The 13,643-nt window shown below is 38.3% G+C and overlaps 1 protein-coding gene across 1 annotated transcript in view; it reads right to left on the bottom strand.

Moving 5' to 3' along the window:
• Grm5 (glutamate receptor, metabotropic 5) overlaps positions 1-13,643 on the bottom strand; it is a gene marked incomplete at its 3' end in the record, with an annotated part of 495,155 nt that overhangs the window by 49,113 nt on the left and 432,399 nt on the right. The window contains exon 8 of the mRNA XM_005380433.1: positions 950-1,889. Within this exon, the coding sequence (XP_005380490.1) occupies positions 950-1,889 (940 nt within the window). The remainder of the gene's footprint in view (positions 1-949; positions 1,890-13,643) is intronic.

The raw sequence follows: 13,643 nt of genomic DNA, 5'->3' as shown, positions 1-13,643 counted from the left end.
CTTTTAATATGCATTTCTTAAATAGAGAAATATTTATTCCCATTCCATTATGTACAGAATAAGATTCCTCAATTCCCAAATACCAACCATCTATGTTGCCTTTTTAATGCCTCAGAATTTGTTCTCAAACCTTTGCTGTCAGGATCTCAGTGAATTTCAAATGTTGGGTCAATTATAACATAAGAAAGACTTCATATGGGGAAGAAATCATTCAATTCCTGTTGGCTACAGATTATTTTTAAGATAGAAGTTATGTAATAGATGCTATTCATGATATCAAAGCTGACATGAGATCACCACAAGTTATTATAAGTTAGCTATAGGCAACAGGGAATTTGGAACCTGGTAAGATGTTTAGGACAACTATACACAAAGCCACATTGTTATTTTGACCTTTTTAGCTAATCAGCATCTGCCTAAAATTTCTAATTGGGCATTAAGAATGAAACTATGTTCTCACGTCTCTGTGGGATAGGATAATAAGAGTTCCTCTGGGCTTCAGGAAGGTTCAGGCATATACAAGTGTAGTTAGGTGCGTAAAGGTCCTGGCACTTTTCTCTAAGAACAGTATTTGTTTCTTAATAATCTTCTTTATACGGTTCCTGCTACTAAAATTTAGCCCACAACTTACATTCATCCCCTCAGGTACTGGAAACCTTTGAAACGGCCCAGTGACTTTATTTTCCCTGTTCTGACCTCTCTCCCCTTTTGCTGTAACTCTTTGCTTTATCAGCACTCTCAACTTCCATGCCTTGTACCTTTGGCCGGAGTAATTGGATTCACTCCAATTAAGCGCGCAAAAACCATTCAAGGACAAGGTACCAAGCACTGAGTTCCCTGCCTCTTAGGATTCATTCACTGAGATCTCTTCCAGCAGAAAGACCACGGAAGCAAACTGCACTGCTTCAGCTGCATCAGCCATACCCCATGAACCCCCCACAAGCTTTACCTTAGTGTTTCCCCAGAGGAGCCCCTCCTCTTCCACAGGTTGACCAGGCTGCTCGATCTGCTGGCTGCGGAGGAAGACTTGCCGTCCCCGACATGCATGCGCACCACGGTAGAAGTGGTGAAGGCGCTGCGCACATTTCTCTCGGGTTTGGCCAGGATGATGTACACCTTCGGCACGAACATGCACCCGAGGGCCACTGTGGCGCTGAGGCTGACTGAGAAACACATAGTGATGATTTTGTAGTTGCTTCCGAAATAGATTGGGACAAAGGCCAGCCATATAATGCATGTGGTATACATCGTGAAGGCAATATATTTGGCTTCGTTGAAGTTAGCTGGAACATTTCTGGTCTTGAACGCATAGAAGGTGCAGCTCAAAATTAACAATCCATTGTATCCCAGAGGAGTGACGACTCCTAGATTGGTGGTGTTACAAATCAGGTAGACTTCCCGAATGCTTGGGTAGTCGTGCATTATATCAGGAGGCTCCATTATAAAAAGAGCGACAATAATGCCCAACTGGATACATATGAGGATGAAAGCAATCACTAACTGAGCACAGGCACTCATAAATCTGGGCTTTTTGGTACAGATCTTCTTTTTGCTGCCAGCCAGGATTCTTGCAATACGGTTGGTCTTGGTTACCAGGGCTGAGTAGCTCATGGCTGGGGAGAGACCAATACCAATTCTCTGAAGATAGCAATAAATCTGTTTGGGCTTTGCGATGAGGCAGAAGGTGCATAAGTAACCCAGGCAGATGCCAGCAAGAATAATGTAGCAGAGTTCCCTGCTGGAGGACTTGACTACTGGAGTGTCACGGTAAATGATGAAGATTACAGTGACAAACAGGGTGGCCAGCAGGCCAAGGCAAGCAAACACCACAGCTGCAATGGGCTCAGGGTCACCCCAGCGAAGATACTGTACTGGGATCAAATCACAACCTGCAGACACACAGACACATAATGAAAAAGAGGGAGAGAGATTAACTCAGCTCGCAGGTCCCTAAGTTACAAGCAGCTGCATATGGCCATTTTAGTTTGTCATCCATCCTTTCAATTTCTATGTTCCAAACTACTAATTCCTTCCTCTATCAGTTCAGAAAATCTATGCACTATTTGCCAAATACTCTGTGATAGAAACTGCTCTAAGTTCTGAAACAATAATAGTGTCACCTGCCCTCATAAAAATGATAGTATTTTAAATAATCACTTATGACTATAGTGAAGGTCAAGAAAACATACAGCATGGGTTCTGGCTCAGGCTGTGGAAACAATCAAAGCCTCTTATAATAGCAAGTAGCAAAGACTTGCTGGCTTGAATGAGCATGGGGTCAGGGGGACTGGTCAACAGAGGTTCACTCTAAGGAAAAGGGGAAAGATAGGAGGCTGTTGGACAGTAGTACACTAAGAGGCCCAGGACGAGGGTGGGTGGTAGGCAGGAGGGAGATCTCGCAGGTCAGAGATTGCTAAACTAACAGGAAGTTGTGGAGGTTGATGTGGAGGAATGACATGACTTGTATGGGTGCCATATGAAACATCAGTTTGGTTGCTGTGTGTGTGGGTTGAGATAAAAGCATACACAAAGTTGAGAATTATTTAAGAGACTTTTGGATATTTTAATGGATGTGGAAGTATGCAAAGTAATCAAAGATGATCAACATCAGCAAATAAAAGCTTAGATTTTTAGAGAATTTTATAGTTAGGTATTATAGAATGGAAGATACTATTTTTAAAAAGGATTATATTTTGGTGCACGCCTGTAATCCCAGAACTCAGGAGGCTGAGGCAGGAGTATCGCTGTGAGTTCAAGGCCAGTCTTAGCTACCAAGTGAATTTAAGGCCAGCCTGCACTGCATTGTGAAACCCTGTCTCAAAAGAAAAAAAATGGACTATTTTTTAAATAAGAAATCAGACCAAAAAGGCAGATAATCAGAAATCTTGGAAAATGCCTTCACATTTCAAATTATTCTCTGCTCATGGCATGCAATTTTTCATATCACTTGATTAACAGGATATAGTAATATTTCTTTACCTGTCTTACATTTAAATTCATTTTGTACAGTAGTTCTCAAACTTAGCTGTACACTAGAAATACATATATAATGCTAAGGTTTGGATCTTCCTGCTAGCACTTCTGATTTAACTGGAAAACATACAGCATGGGTTCTGGCTCAGGCATTGTCTGGGCATCACAGTTTTTAAAAGACACTCTAGGCAGGGCATATAGCTCAGCAGCGCAGCACCTGCCTGGCAAGCATGAGGTTCTGAGTGTGATTCCTGGTACCAAACAAAACAAAGCAAAGCAAAAAAAAGGAACACTCTAATCGGTTCTGATGTGCCCAGAAAAGTTGGGAATCATTTCTCTAGAAGGATTACTCTCATGTTAAAAAACTGAATTAAGATAGCTTGATTGAGTAAGAAATAAGGCCAATTATCCAACACATCGAACGCTTGAGAAGTATGGTAAAGATTGAAAATTGTCCAAAAATATTCAGTTTTACCTTAATCCTCAGCAACCAGTGTTTCATTTGCAAGGATAAAGGATGCCGCTAAAATTCTACATTTTCCAGCAACCATTGTAGTGAAATATAGTATATGAATAGATTTTAGCCAATAAGATGTAAACAGAAGATTCCTTAAAGGAAAATGATTCATCTTGGAGAATATCCTTTTCACCTTTCCTTCTTTTCTCTTTCTGCTGTGTGGCATATAATCTGATGTTTAAAGCTCCAGCAATTTTATTCGACTTTAAGTTAACTTTAAAGATAAAAAAAATCTCTGAGTTTGAAAGAGAAACATAGAGGACTCGAGTCCCTGATAACAATGAAACCACCATTTGGAAACCAGCTCTGCACAATATGTACTCACATCTCTTTCTCTAATCTACTTTATTTTCTTGTGTATAAAATCAAACAAAATCCTAATTGATATGGAGGTAGGATTTTCCTGTTACCTTGATTTGCCCCATGACCATGGGTGTCACAATAAATGACTGAGTAGCTATGTACTGAGCTGTTGGGCAGGAAATAATAAATAATGATGGAAAAGAAGCATGTGGTTCTTCCAAAATATGTAGAAGGACTCTGGCATTATGAAAATGAAATAAATTGAATGCTTTTTCTTCTTTCTGGAAACAAGTTTGCCTTAGCAGTCTCTGGCCTCCAGGGCTTGGGTTTCAGATGGTACTATTAGAATTGTCGCTCAGTTTATTCTGTGAATGAGGCCACAATCCTCAGCAAACTTTGGCAGATTATTTCTATAAAAGCTATATTCTTATTCTAAATAACTGTGCATTTAATATTGAAACAAAGTTATTTTAACTAAAAAAATTATGTATAGCCCAAGCTAAATATAAAATTTTTATGTATAATATCAATCATTACAAATGCAAGTCTCTGTCTAATGAACATACCTACATCCATATTTTCACTCTTCTGTTCATTAAAATATGCTGCTTATCATTTAAAATGCAATCACTGATGCTTCTGTGTACCTTAGAGTATGGGTTTATATTTACAAAGTTGCTTCTTGTATGAAGTATTTTACAAAAGGAAAAATTAATCATTTCTACCTTCATTTCTGCCAAACAATTTATAGCACTGATTTGACAATAAAATATATTATCTATTGTCATTAATTATATACAGGTCTGTTTCCACTGCTATATCATGAGGTATTAGCTTTCATAAAAAGTTGATGAAAAAAAGAATTTGCTGATATAAAAATCATGTCATGGGGCTGGGAGATATAGCTTAGTAGCACAAGTGCCTGCCTGGCAAATACACAAAAAGAATCATGTTATATGCTATATGAAGCAGGAATTTTTTGCTAACTTTTAAACCCTCAACTAAAGACATAAATATTTATTTGAAAAGCTTTTCTTTTGCTCTATTTTTCTTAATTATTTTTTCTTAAATGTAATTAGCACCCTGATTTCTACAAGCTTTGAACAGGATAACATTTACCACTATTTTGTATGTCAAATTCATCTTTGAAATTTTCATATGCAACCCATTAACATCATGTGTGAAGCTAAAGAAAACTAATTAGGTTCATGTTGAAGAAAGATGCATGAGGTATGCCTCTAATATGATGTGATTATATTCACAAATTTGACTGAATTTATACATTTGAATAATTTTTTCCCATTTAATGTGAATCACTCAGAAAGCTTTATGTTTAGTCTAATGATGCCACCATTGCTCAAGATACTCTTGTAGCTATGCTCTTGGAATTGCAAATTAGACTCCCGTTAGAGAGTTATAATTACTGAAACTTACAATTGAAGGACGTATTAGAGTTTCAAAAATAGATGTGCACCATGATCATTTGGAGAGCCCATAAAAATATTATTCAATGGTTTGAACTCTGAAGATTTTGACTAATTACTCTGTGGTGGGGCAAAGGAATCTCACTGTGAATTAGCAACTATACTGACTCTGTACAACTAGTCCTTGGTCTTTGGTTGGCGACTCAATCTTAATCAGGTTGACTTTTCATTTAGTATGTAAATGTCCTACGTGCTAACTCTCAAGAGATGATCATCAAAACTCTACAAAAGTCTTTCCAAGGGCTAGGATTGATGGGGGACTTTGGAGGAGATAGAGTGGAAAGGCAGGAGGTTAGAATGGCAGGTAGAGCCTGGACAGGAGGAAACTAGTAGGAGGTTGTCACAAGAGGCAGTCAGGCATGACAAGGGCAACAGTTTAGTCACTCATTGTACTAGAGAAAACAACTGTAAAGACAAGTCAGGAGCTGGACTGAGAGAATTAGACAGACAAGAGATTCAAGAGGAAAGGCTTCTGAGTTGATGGCAATACTACTGACCAGTATGAGAACTGTCAAAAGTAAAGCACCACATTTTACGGGAAGGATGTCTAGCTCCTGATTGTATGTGCTATGTTTTCAAACGCACATACAAACACAAGTCTCTCTCTAATGAACATACCTACATCCATATTTTCACTCTTCCTGTTCATTAAAATATGCTGCTTATCATTTAAAATGCAATCACAATTTTAGGAGCTATCTGTTTATGGATGGAAATGACAGGCATGGAAAGAAATAAATATGAGGAAATTCATAGATGTGGATGAATGCAGAGCTTGGTGTACTGTGGAACACCAGCATGAAGTGGCAGAAGAGAAAAATTGTTAAATTAGGTAAAGACGGATCAGCTGGAAGAAGGACGGGAGTCTATCATCAGTCTGTTTTTCTTTCCCTCTCTCCCTTCCTTCCTCCATTACTTCTTTCCTTCCTGTCCTTTTCCTGTCTTCCTTCCCTCTTTTCTTCCTTCCTTCATTTTCCTGCCCCCTCCTTCTCTTCCTCTTCTCCACCTCCCTCTTCTTTCCTATTCTTTCATCACCCCAATACGTTACACAAAGCATCACCCTTCAGGTTCACAGGTCTCTCTCCTTGTAGTGTACTATTGCCTGTTTTATTTGCTCCACTGCTGTAGCATCTATTTTTTGAATGAGGAATAGTGTCCTTCCTAACATGGATCATGTTGTATGAAATTTCACAATCTTCAGGTAATATTAATCTTGTTATGATACAAATTCAAAATTCCTGTGATGGGGCTGGGGATTTAGTTCAGCGGCACAGCGCCTGCCCAGCAAGTGTGAGGTCATGAGTTAGATCCCCAGTACCGGAAAAAAAAAAAAAATCCCTGCAATTAATACCCCTAATATGAGTAGCAGTCTACAAATATCAGAATACCTAGTTATTCTTGCTAAATTTCTTCTTTATTCTCTTCTAATTATTAGATATTTTTCATTAAGGATTTTCTTTTTTTATCCTTATTTCATTCTCCGTGTGTTATGGTTTGTGTCTAGATGTCCCCCAAAGCCTCATGCAGTCATGGTGAGAGTTTCTAGAGTTTGACTACGTCATGGTCCAATGCTGGAATTATAGGTGTGAGTGCTACAACAGCCCTGGGGCTGGTAGCCTGAATATAATACAAGGGAGGGAAAGAGGCTGCTTGCAGCTGCTCCTCCCTTTTCGCTCTTGCTGCTTTTGCTGTTTTCTGCCACCATGAACTATTGCCCTCTGCTGTGTGCCACCCTGCCTTAGAGCCAACCGAAACTGAAACTTCCACAAACTGTAAGCTAAATAACCCTTTCCTTCCTTAATTCTGGGCATCAGGTATTTTGTCTCAGCAACAAGAGAAAAGTAACCAAGACATAGTATAAGCTGCTAGAAGTGTATGCAGAGGTTCATAAAGAAGCTACAATACATATATTTTGTAGTTTTCTCAGGAGTTTAATTTACTTAAAATGCTGTAACATCTCAGTTTACATAATCTTGTTCATAGTGGTCAAGTTTCCTCCTGACAAATATCTGATCCTGAGAAGATGGAAAACATTACATTCCTTTCTAAAATTCAGTTGAGCGCCTGCCTGGCAAGCGCAAGGTCGTGAGTTCGGTTCCCGGTACCGGAGAAAAACCAAAATAAAATAAAATAAAATAAAATTCAGTTGAACCGTGCATTAGAAAACCATGACTCATGTTCTGCAATGGCTTAGGTAGCTATTGGCTGCTCATTCTCTTCCCCTTTCTTTTTTGATCCGTAATTTTGGGTTCTCTAGGATAATCCATCACTTCACAGCTTGAATTTATGTGAAATGAAAACACAACAGTTTTTCAAAAAGGGAAGATGAGCAGTCAAAATGCTTATCCACGTTAGCTGTTTGACCCCACTGCTGTGTTTCCCATGTATCTACTAGCAAAGTGATTTGTTGAATTTTTGAGTCCCTAAGATGGCGTTCAGTCACACCTGGTTTTCATGCTCACTATGGGTGTGTTCACTTCAGAGAGAATGCTGGGTCTGCATACCTTGGGTTCCCAAAACAGCATCCTAGCGATCCAAATCCAGAGAGGTAAGGAAGGGAGGCAAGCTAGACTACAGGAGGAACAGACTGGAAGTGCACATGTAAGTTTTAGCTGCCAGTCAACAGCCTGTGCTCTGAGCAGATCCATTGTTCATAGGTCAGAAGGGTCACCCGGGAACGCAATGGTGCTGTCAAGCAACAAACGTGGATAGCAGTTTGGCAGTTCACCTGATCTTTAAAAAATACTGATACATTTCCAGTTTGTGGGTGTTAGTCTTACACAGTTAATATTCCTATAGTTAATAGTTCCCAGACTGTTACATTTTCAAGCTTTATTGCAAATGTCTGTCAAGCAGAGGAGAAGAGGGACAGATGCCTGGTAGTCTGTAAATCAAGCAAGCAGAAATTCTTTAGTAAGTTCTGCAAATTCTGTGTACTTTTGGCTCAAAGTAGTGCTGCTGAGAGCATCTGAAAATAAGATGCACTCTCAAACATTCCCTCCACTGCTGGCCTGTCCGAGGAATGGTTACTGTGCTGTACTTGACACATGAGCAGTAGTTCATCTCAGAGGACAAGGTATTGACTGATGGCTAAAAGTGCCACGCTGACTTGCAATATGCCCCCTCTTTAATCTACATTCCCACCCTTCTTTACTTCTTTGGAAGGCGTCCTGAGGCTACTTAGTGGGAAAAAGAATCATGATTAATTAACCTTGCCTTGTGATTCAAGGAGAGACCAGTGGTAGCTTCAGTGTTTAATAGTTGTTATGCTGAAAAAAACCCATGCTTCCTCTCGAGAAATGCCGTTGGTTCAAGCACTTCTGCACGATTTTCATCCTAGCCTAAAATTGTTGAAGGCTGTGGGCCAGAGCTAGGAGTTGGTTAGATGCTGCTCTTAGGTCCCTGAAGTTTTCTAGCACTAAATATTTTTGAATTGGCACAGATCATCCACAGCACAGGAGACAATGATCAGCAGGCATTACCCTCTTTTACTACAGAGTAAACCCATCGACATCTATCCATCACTCAACTCTGCCTATTTCATACCCTTCATGGTTTATTACACATTTTTATTTTAATTTCCTTAATATAATCCCCTCAAAGAGCTGAAAGTTTGAGCTATGTTTTTACATTTGTTCTCTTTTATTGGTTATATTTTATAGGAAAATTTAAAACAGTATGCCAAGATTTATTTTGTAATTAAGACATAAAGAATGATTTAATAGTACTGCAGAGTGCTGGAGGGAAGGATGATCACAGATGCACAGTTGCAGGGAGCAGCTTTGAGAAACAGAACTCCTGGTCATGCTGCAAATGAACGAGTGGAAAAACACAGCCTATGGATTCAAATAATAAAATGTTCTGGCTGAAATACCTTCCTTTCTTTCTACTTTTCATATCTCTCTTCACTGGCTAACTCCTTATTATTCTCCCATTTTCCAGCTCTTTGATTTTTCTGATTCCCTGAGCCTAAATAACAGGCTCCTTTCTTGTAGCCAAAGGGCTTCCTGTCCTGTATTTTTGTTTTTTTCTCTGTTTCATGTAGAACGACAGAGCAAGTTGAAAGCAGTAAACTATTTCTTTGCATTTTGCTGTGTTTCTAGTCCCAGAGACGGTGCCTGGCACACAGCAGACAGATACATAAAATAATTGAATTGGTACACTGAAAAGGGCAACTGAGGAATAAGAAAAGAAGTGCAGCTTTTTCAGTTTGCATACAAACATTTCCTAGGAAAGTGAATCTTTTATTCACTTTGTGTCTCAATGTTTCCATACATAAAATGAAAGTAAAACAGAATTTCCCCTCTAATGAAAGTTCTAATCTGGGAAATCTTTATAGAAGAATTCACTGATAGGAAATTAAAGATCAATGGCCTGGAAGAGGCTGAGGCTATAAAATGCTTAAAACTATTTTTGTATTTTACTTGAATCAGACACTAAAGTCATAGCTTTATCGTAAATAGACTATCCTTGGAATTTTACACGTATATTCTACCATTAGTGTTTTACTGTAAATTTCTAGAGTAAATTCTTTTTTCTACCGTTTCTTTTGAAAATAAGCTTAATACTGAAGAAAACATTTTCCTCTGTGGCTATCATTCCATCTAAATGTTGAAAGGCTATCTGTTTTTATGTTTCAGAGTTCTTGCAATCTCTTTCCCAGCGCTGCTGTATTAAACCTATATTCACATATGCCCTTGCTTTTCTTTTCTTCTGAGGCATGCCAGGACCGTTGTAACACTTAGGCTTGCGTCGCTCTTCCTAGGGCTTGTTGCAAAATTGTACGCATACTGCGATACAAACTTTGCCTCCTGTTTCTTTTCCCAAGCCTCTTAGTACCTGAATTTTAAATGGCAAATATTGTATTTCCTAAGTGGGCTACTGTTAAGTATTTAAATGAAATGCTTACTTTTACTGCAGAAAGAAAGTATGACCAAAATAAATAAATAAATAAATAAAATAAGAAGGGGCTGGGGATTTAGCTCAGCAGTACAGCACCTGCCTGGCAAGCGGGAGGTCATGAGTTTGATTCCTGGTACCAGGAAAAAAAAAAAGAAGTATGAGAACAAAACCCATACATATAAGAAAGGCATACATGGGGAAAGAGTAATGTTTTGACCTACCCATGAAAGAAGTTAAAAATTGTTCACATCGTACAACTAGAATATTCCACCCACTTTTAAGTTCAGTATTATTGAGCATCTGCTTCATTTTGGGTTTTGCTTTGCATCATAGTAATATAAAGACAGTAATTTGCTCTTTTAAAATAGAGAATTGGCCACTGTCTCATGCTTTGTGACTATACTGTTGATTTTGTGTTAAGCACTTTACTTTAATTAACTTCTTTAATAGCCACAGCATTCTTATGAGATAGGGACCACTATTTTATCTATTTTGGTTAAGGAAACTGAGGTAGAGTTGAAAGTAAACAGTATTTAAAAGAACCACAGAAGGAAAAGTGCAAGCATGGAAAAATAGAAAGAAGGTAAAGAAATAGCCAAAATGCAGATCAGATATGCAGAGCGATAACTCTACAGCATAGGAAAATACTGTCATATGAGAATTACAATGTCTCAGAGAATTGCTGCTGAGAGTTCAGGTGGGAAATCAGTAAAAGCTTTAGGAAGAAAGATGATAATACCTGCTGCCTACAACTTAAGGATTAGTGTGAGGACTACATAAATAAGATGTAAACTGAAAAGTGACATAATAGTTATGAAGTGAGAAAAGAGAGGAAAAGAGAACTATAAACATAAACCAAAAGTGATTCAACACATACTAAATTGCCTGTGTATTTTATTAGATTGTTCTACAATGTATGGGTAAAAGGCAGGCTGTTTTATTTTCCTAGCTTCTTCATATATAAAGAGCTCCATGTAGATGATATTATATTATCTTAAATTCTTTGTAAGTACAACACAGAGAGTAATGCTGTATGAATTTTTCATTCCACTTAATGCAGTTTTTAAGAGGTGTCAAGATCGAAGACATTTATCTGTTTCCCATTACTCATACAATATACAGTGCTTTATGAAGCATTTTCCCAGTGAGTGAGATGATGTAGTGGTGAGCACTAAATTACGTTTTATGCTCATAGGAGGAAATGTGGTAATTGGGGGGTAAGCTGTATTTATCAAAAACTGAAACCCATGAAATCACATTCTTTCTTTCACTCTGGCCACATCAGAGCAGTTTTGATCGTGGTGACATTGTTTTTCTACCGGATCACAAATTTATCACTGTGAGGAGCACAGTATACACTCTCCATTGCATGGCTTTAGACAACATAAAAAATGGTTTAAATTTTCTTTTTAGGATCTGGTTTGAGGAGTTCCATTGAGAGAAGAGCTTTCAGCACTATTTCTTCCCTCACCCCAGAGTAAAGACTGTTTGCATACATACATAATGCACCATCAGCTGGTGGGCAAACTTTTATGTTGATGGAGGTTGGAAAATTGGAAATATAAGAAGATATTTCACAGTTTATCAATGTATGAACCTTGGCATCTCATTTAAAAAGTCAGTGAGTGTTCTCAATATTAAGGGGAACAACTTTATCAAGCGCATTGGTTGACAAGAGCTCATGCATAAATCTCTCATTACATTTTAGAGTTCCTTTAAGAAAACCCAGAGAGGGGTGCTGGGGATTTAGCTCAGCGGCAAAAGCGCCTGCCTGGCATGCGCAAGGTCGTGAGTTTGGTTCCCAGTACCGGAGAAAAACTAAAAAAAAAAAAAAGAAAACCCAGAGATTCACAGTCACTCTCTTATTGAATGCATCATCATGTGAAGGAAAAGCATGAATTTTACAGAAAGACAGAACAGGGCCAGAACCTTGCTTTACAGTTTATTGTGTGATTGCAAGCATAGATATTTTCTGTTTTTGATCCTTTTTAAAATGGAGATCATGATTCTAACCTTTTGTGGACGTTAGGAGGATTACTTGGAGGAACATGAGGTTCTTATTAAGGTGGGTGACAGGTACTTAACACATGGGAATGCGTTTCCTTTTTTCCACTCCAGAAATATTTTTTGAGTGTCTCAAATGTGCTGGGAGTTTGTATTAACAAAGTCTACAAAACCGACAATATGTTATCAGCAAAAACAAATGATATAAAATATTAATAGGGGATATATGGAGTGGAGAAAAACAATGGACTTAGGTGAGAAGGAGGTAGGTTTTAGTATTCAGCTGGTTGCTTAAGGTGGAAAGTTGAGCAATAACTTGAAGGAGAAAGGAATATTAGCCGTGTGGGTATCTGGAGCAGAGCCACCGAGAGAAAGAGAACAGCAAAGGAAATGATCCTAGGAAGAGAAATTTCTGATGTTACAATGGAAGTACAAAAAGGAAAAAAGTGTTTTGGGATGGGGCCCAGATGAAGTGAAAGAGAAAGTAGGACAGATACATAACAAAGGGACAGAGCAGAGAACACATCCTAAGGACTGACTTCTACTTGAGTGAGAGGGGAAACCTTTGTAAGCTCTTATACAATGTAGTAACATGACCTGGTTTACTTTGCAAAAGGGTTCCTTGGCTTGCAGCAGTGAGTAGAGGTGGTAAATAAAGTTAAGGACTGAATAGGGATGAATACAGTTAAGAGGCTGTTTCACTATTTCAGAGTAAAACTGATTATTAATGATTGCTAGTGCCAGAGAATTCACGGTGGAGGTGGTGACAAGTGGTAGAATTAGGATGAGAAGAACAAGTCAGTGGGTTTCCTGGCTGATTAAGGATATTTGAAAAGGTTTCCAAAATCAGTGGTCTGAGCTAGTGAAAGAATGTGCATGACATCACATGAAATAAAGAATAATGATCAAAAAAAAAGAAGAATGATCATAGAGTATTCTGGAAACTCACGATGGCAAATACCTGTACTTCAGGTTAGAAATGAAGAACTTGAAGTATTTATTATGTTAGATGAGAAGTCTGAGCTAGAAAAATTAAATTTAGAATGCTTTAATATGGGGTATTATTTCTGAACAACGGAGTGGTTATGGTCACCAAGAAAGCAAGTGTAGGGAGGAGAGAGGGCCAAGCCTGAACCCTGAGACATTCCAAAGCTACATTGTTGGTTGTTAGGTCAAACATATAGTTATAAATGTAAAAACAAATTGAAGAGAACAGACATTGGACCCTTATGAGGTTAAGAGTATATTATTTTCTTGCCAATGAGGAATACATCAAAATCGTGTGATGAAGTCATAATGAAACCAGAAACCATTTATTTGTTAGTGGCTTTTATTTTTTCCACTTTTTATTTCTTGTTAGTAAGTATTTGTATCACATAATTGTTGCATTCCTTGTGGAGAGTAGGTACAAGTGCATAATACTCTCAGAACTATATTCACCCCCTCCCTTCCCCCCCCTC

Source organism: Chinchilla lanigera, unplaced genomic scaffold, assembly GCF_000276665.1.
Source record: "Chinchilla lanigera isolate Chin_1 unplaced genomic scaffold, ChiLan1.0 scaffold00013, whole genome shotgun sequence".
In the NCBI taxonomy this organism is placed as follows: domain Eukaryota; kingdom Metazoa; phylum Chordata; class Mammalia; order Rodentia; family Chinchillidae; genus Chinchilla; species Chinchilla lanigera.
This window is presented reverse-complemented; position numbering and strand designations above follow the sequence as displayed.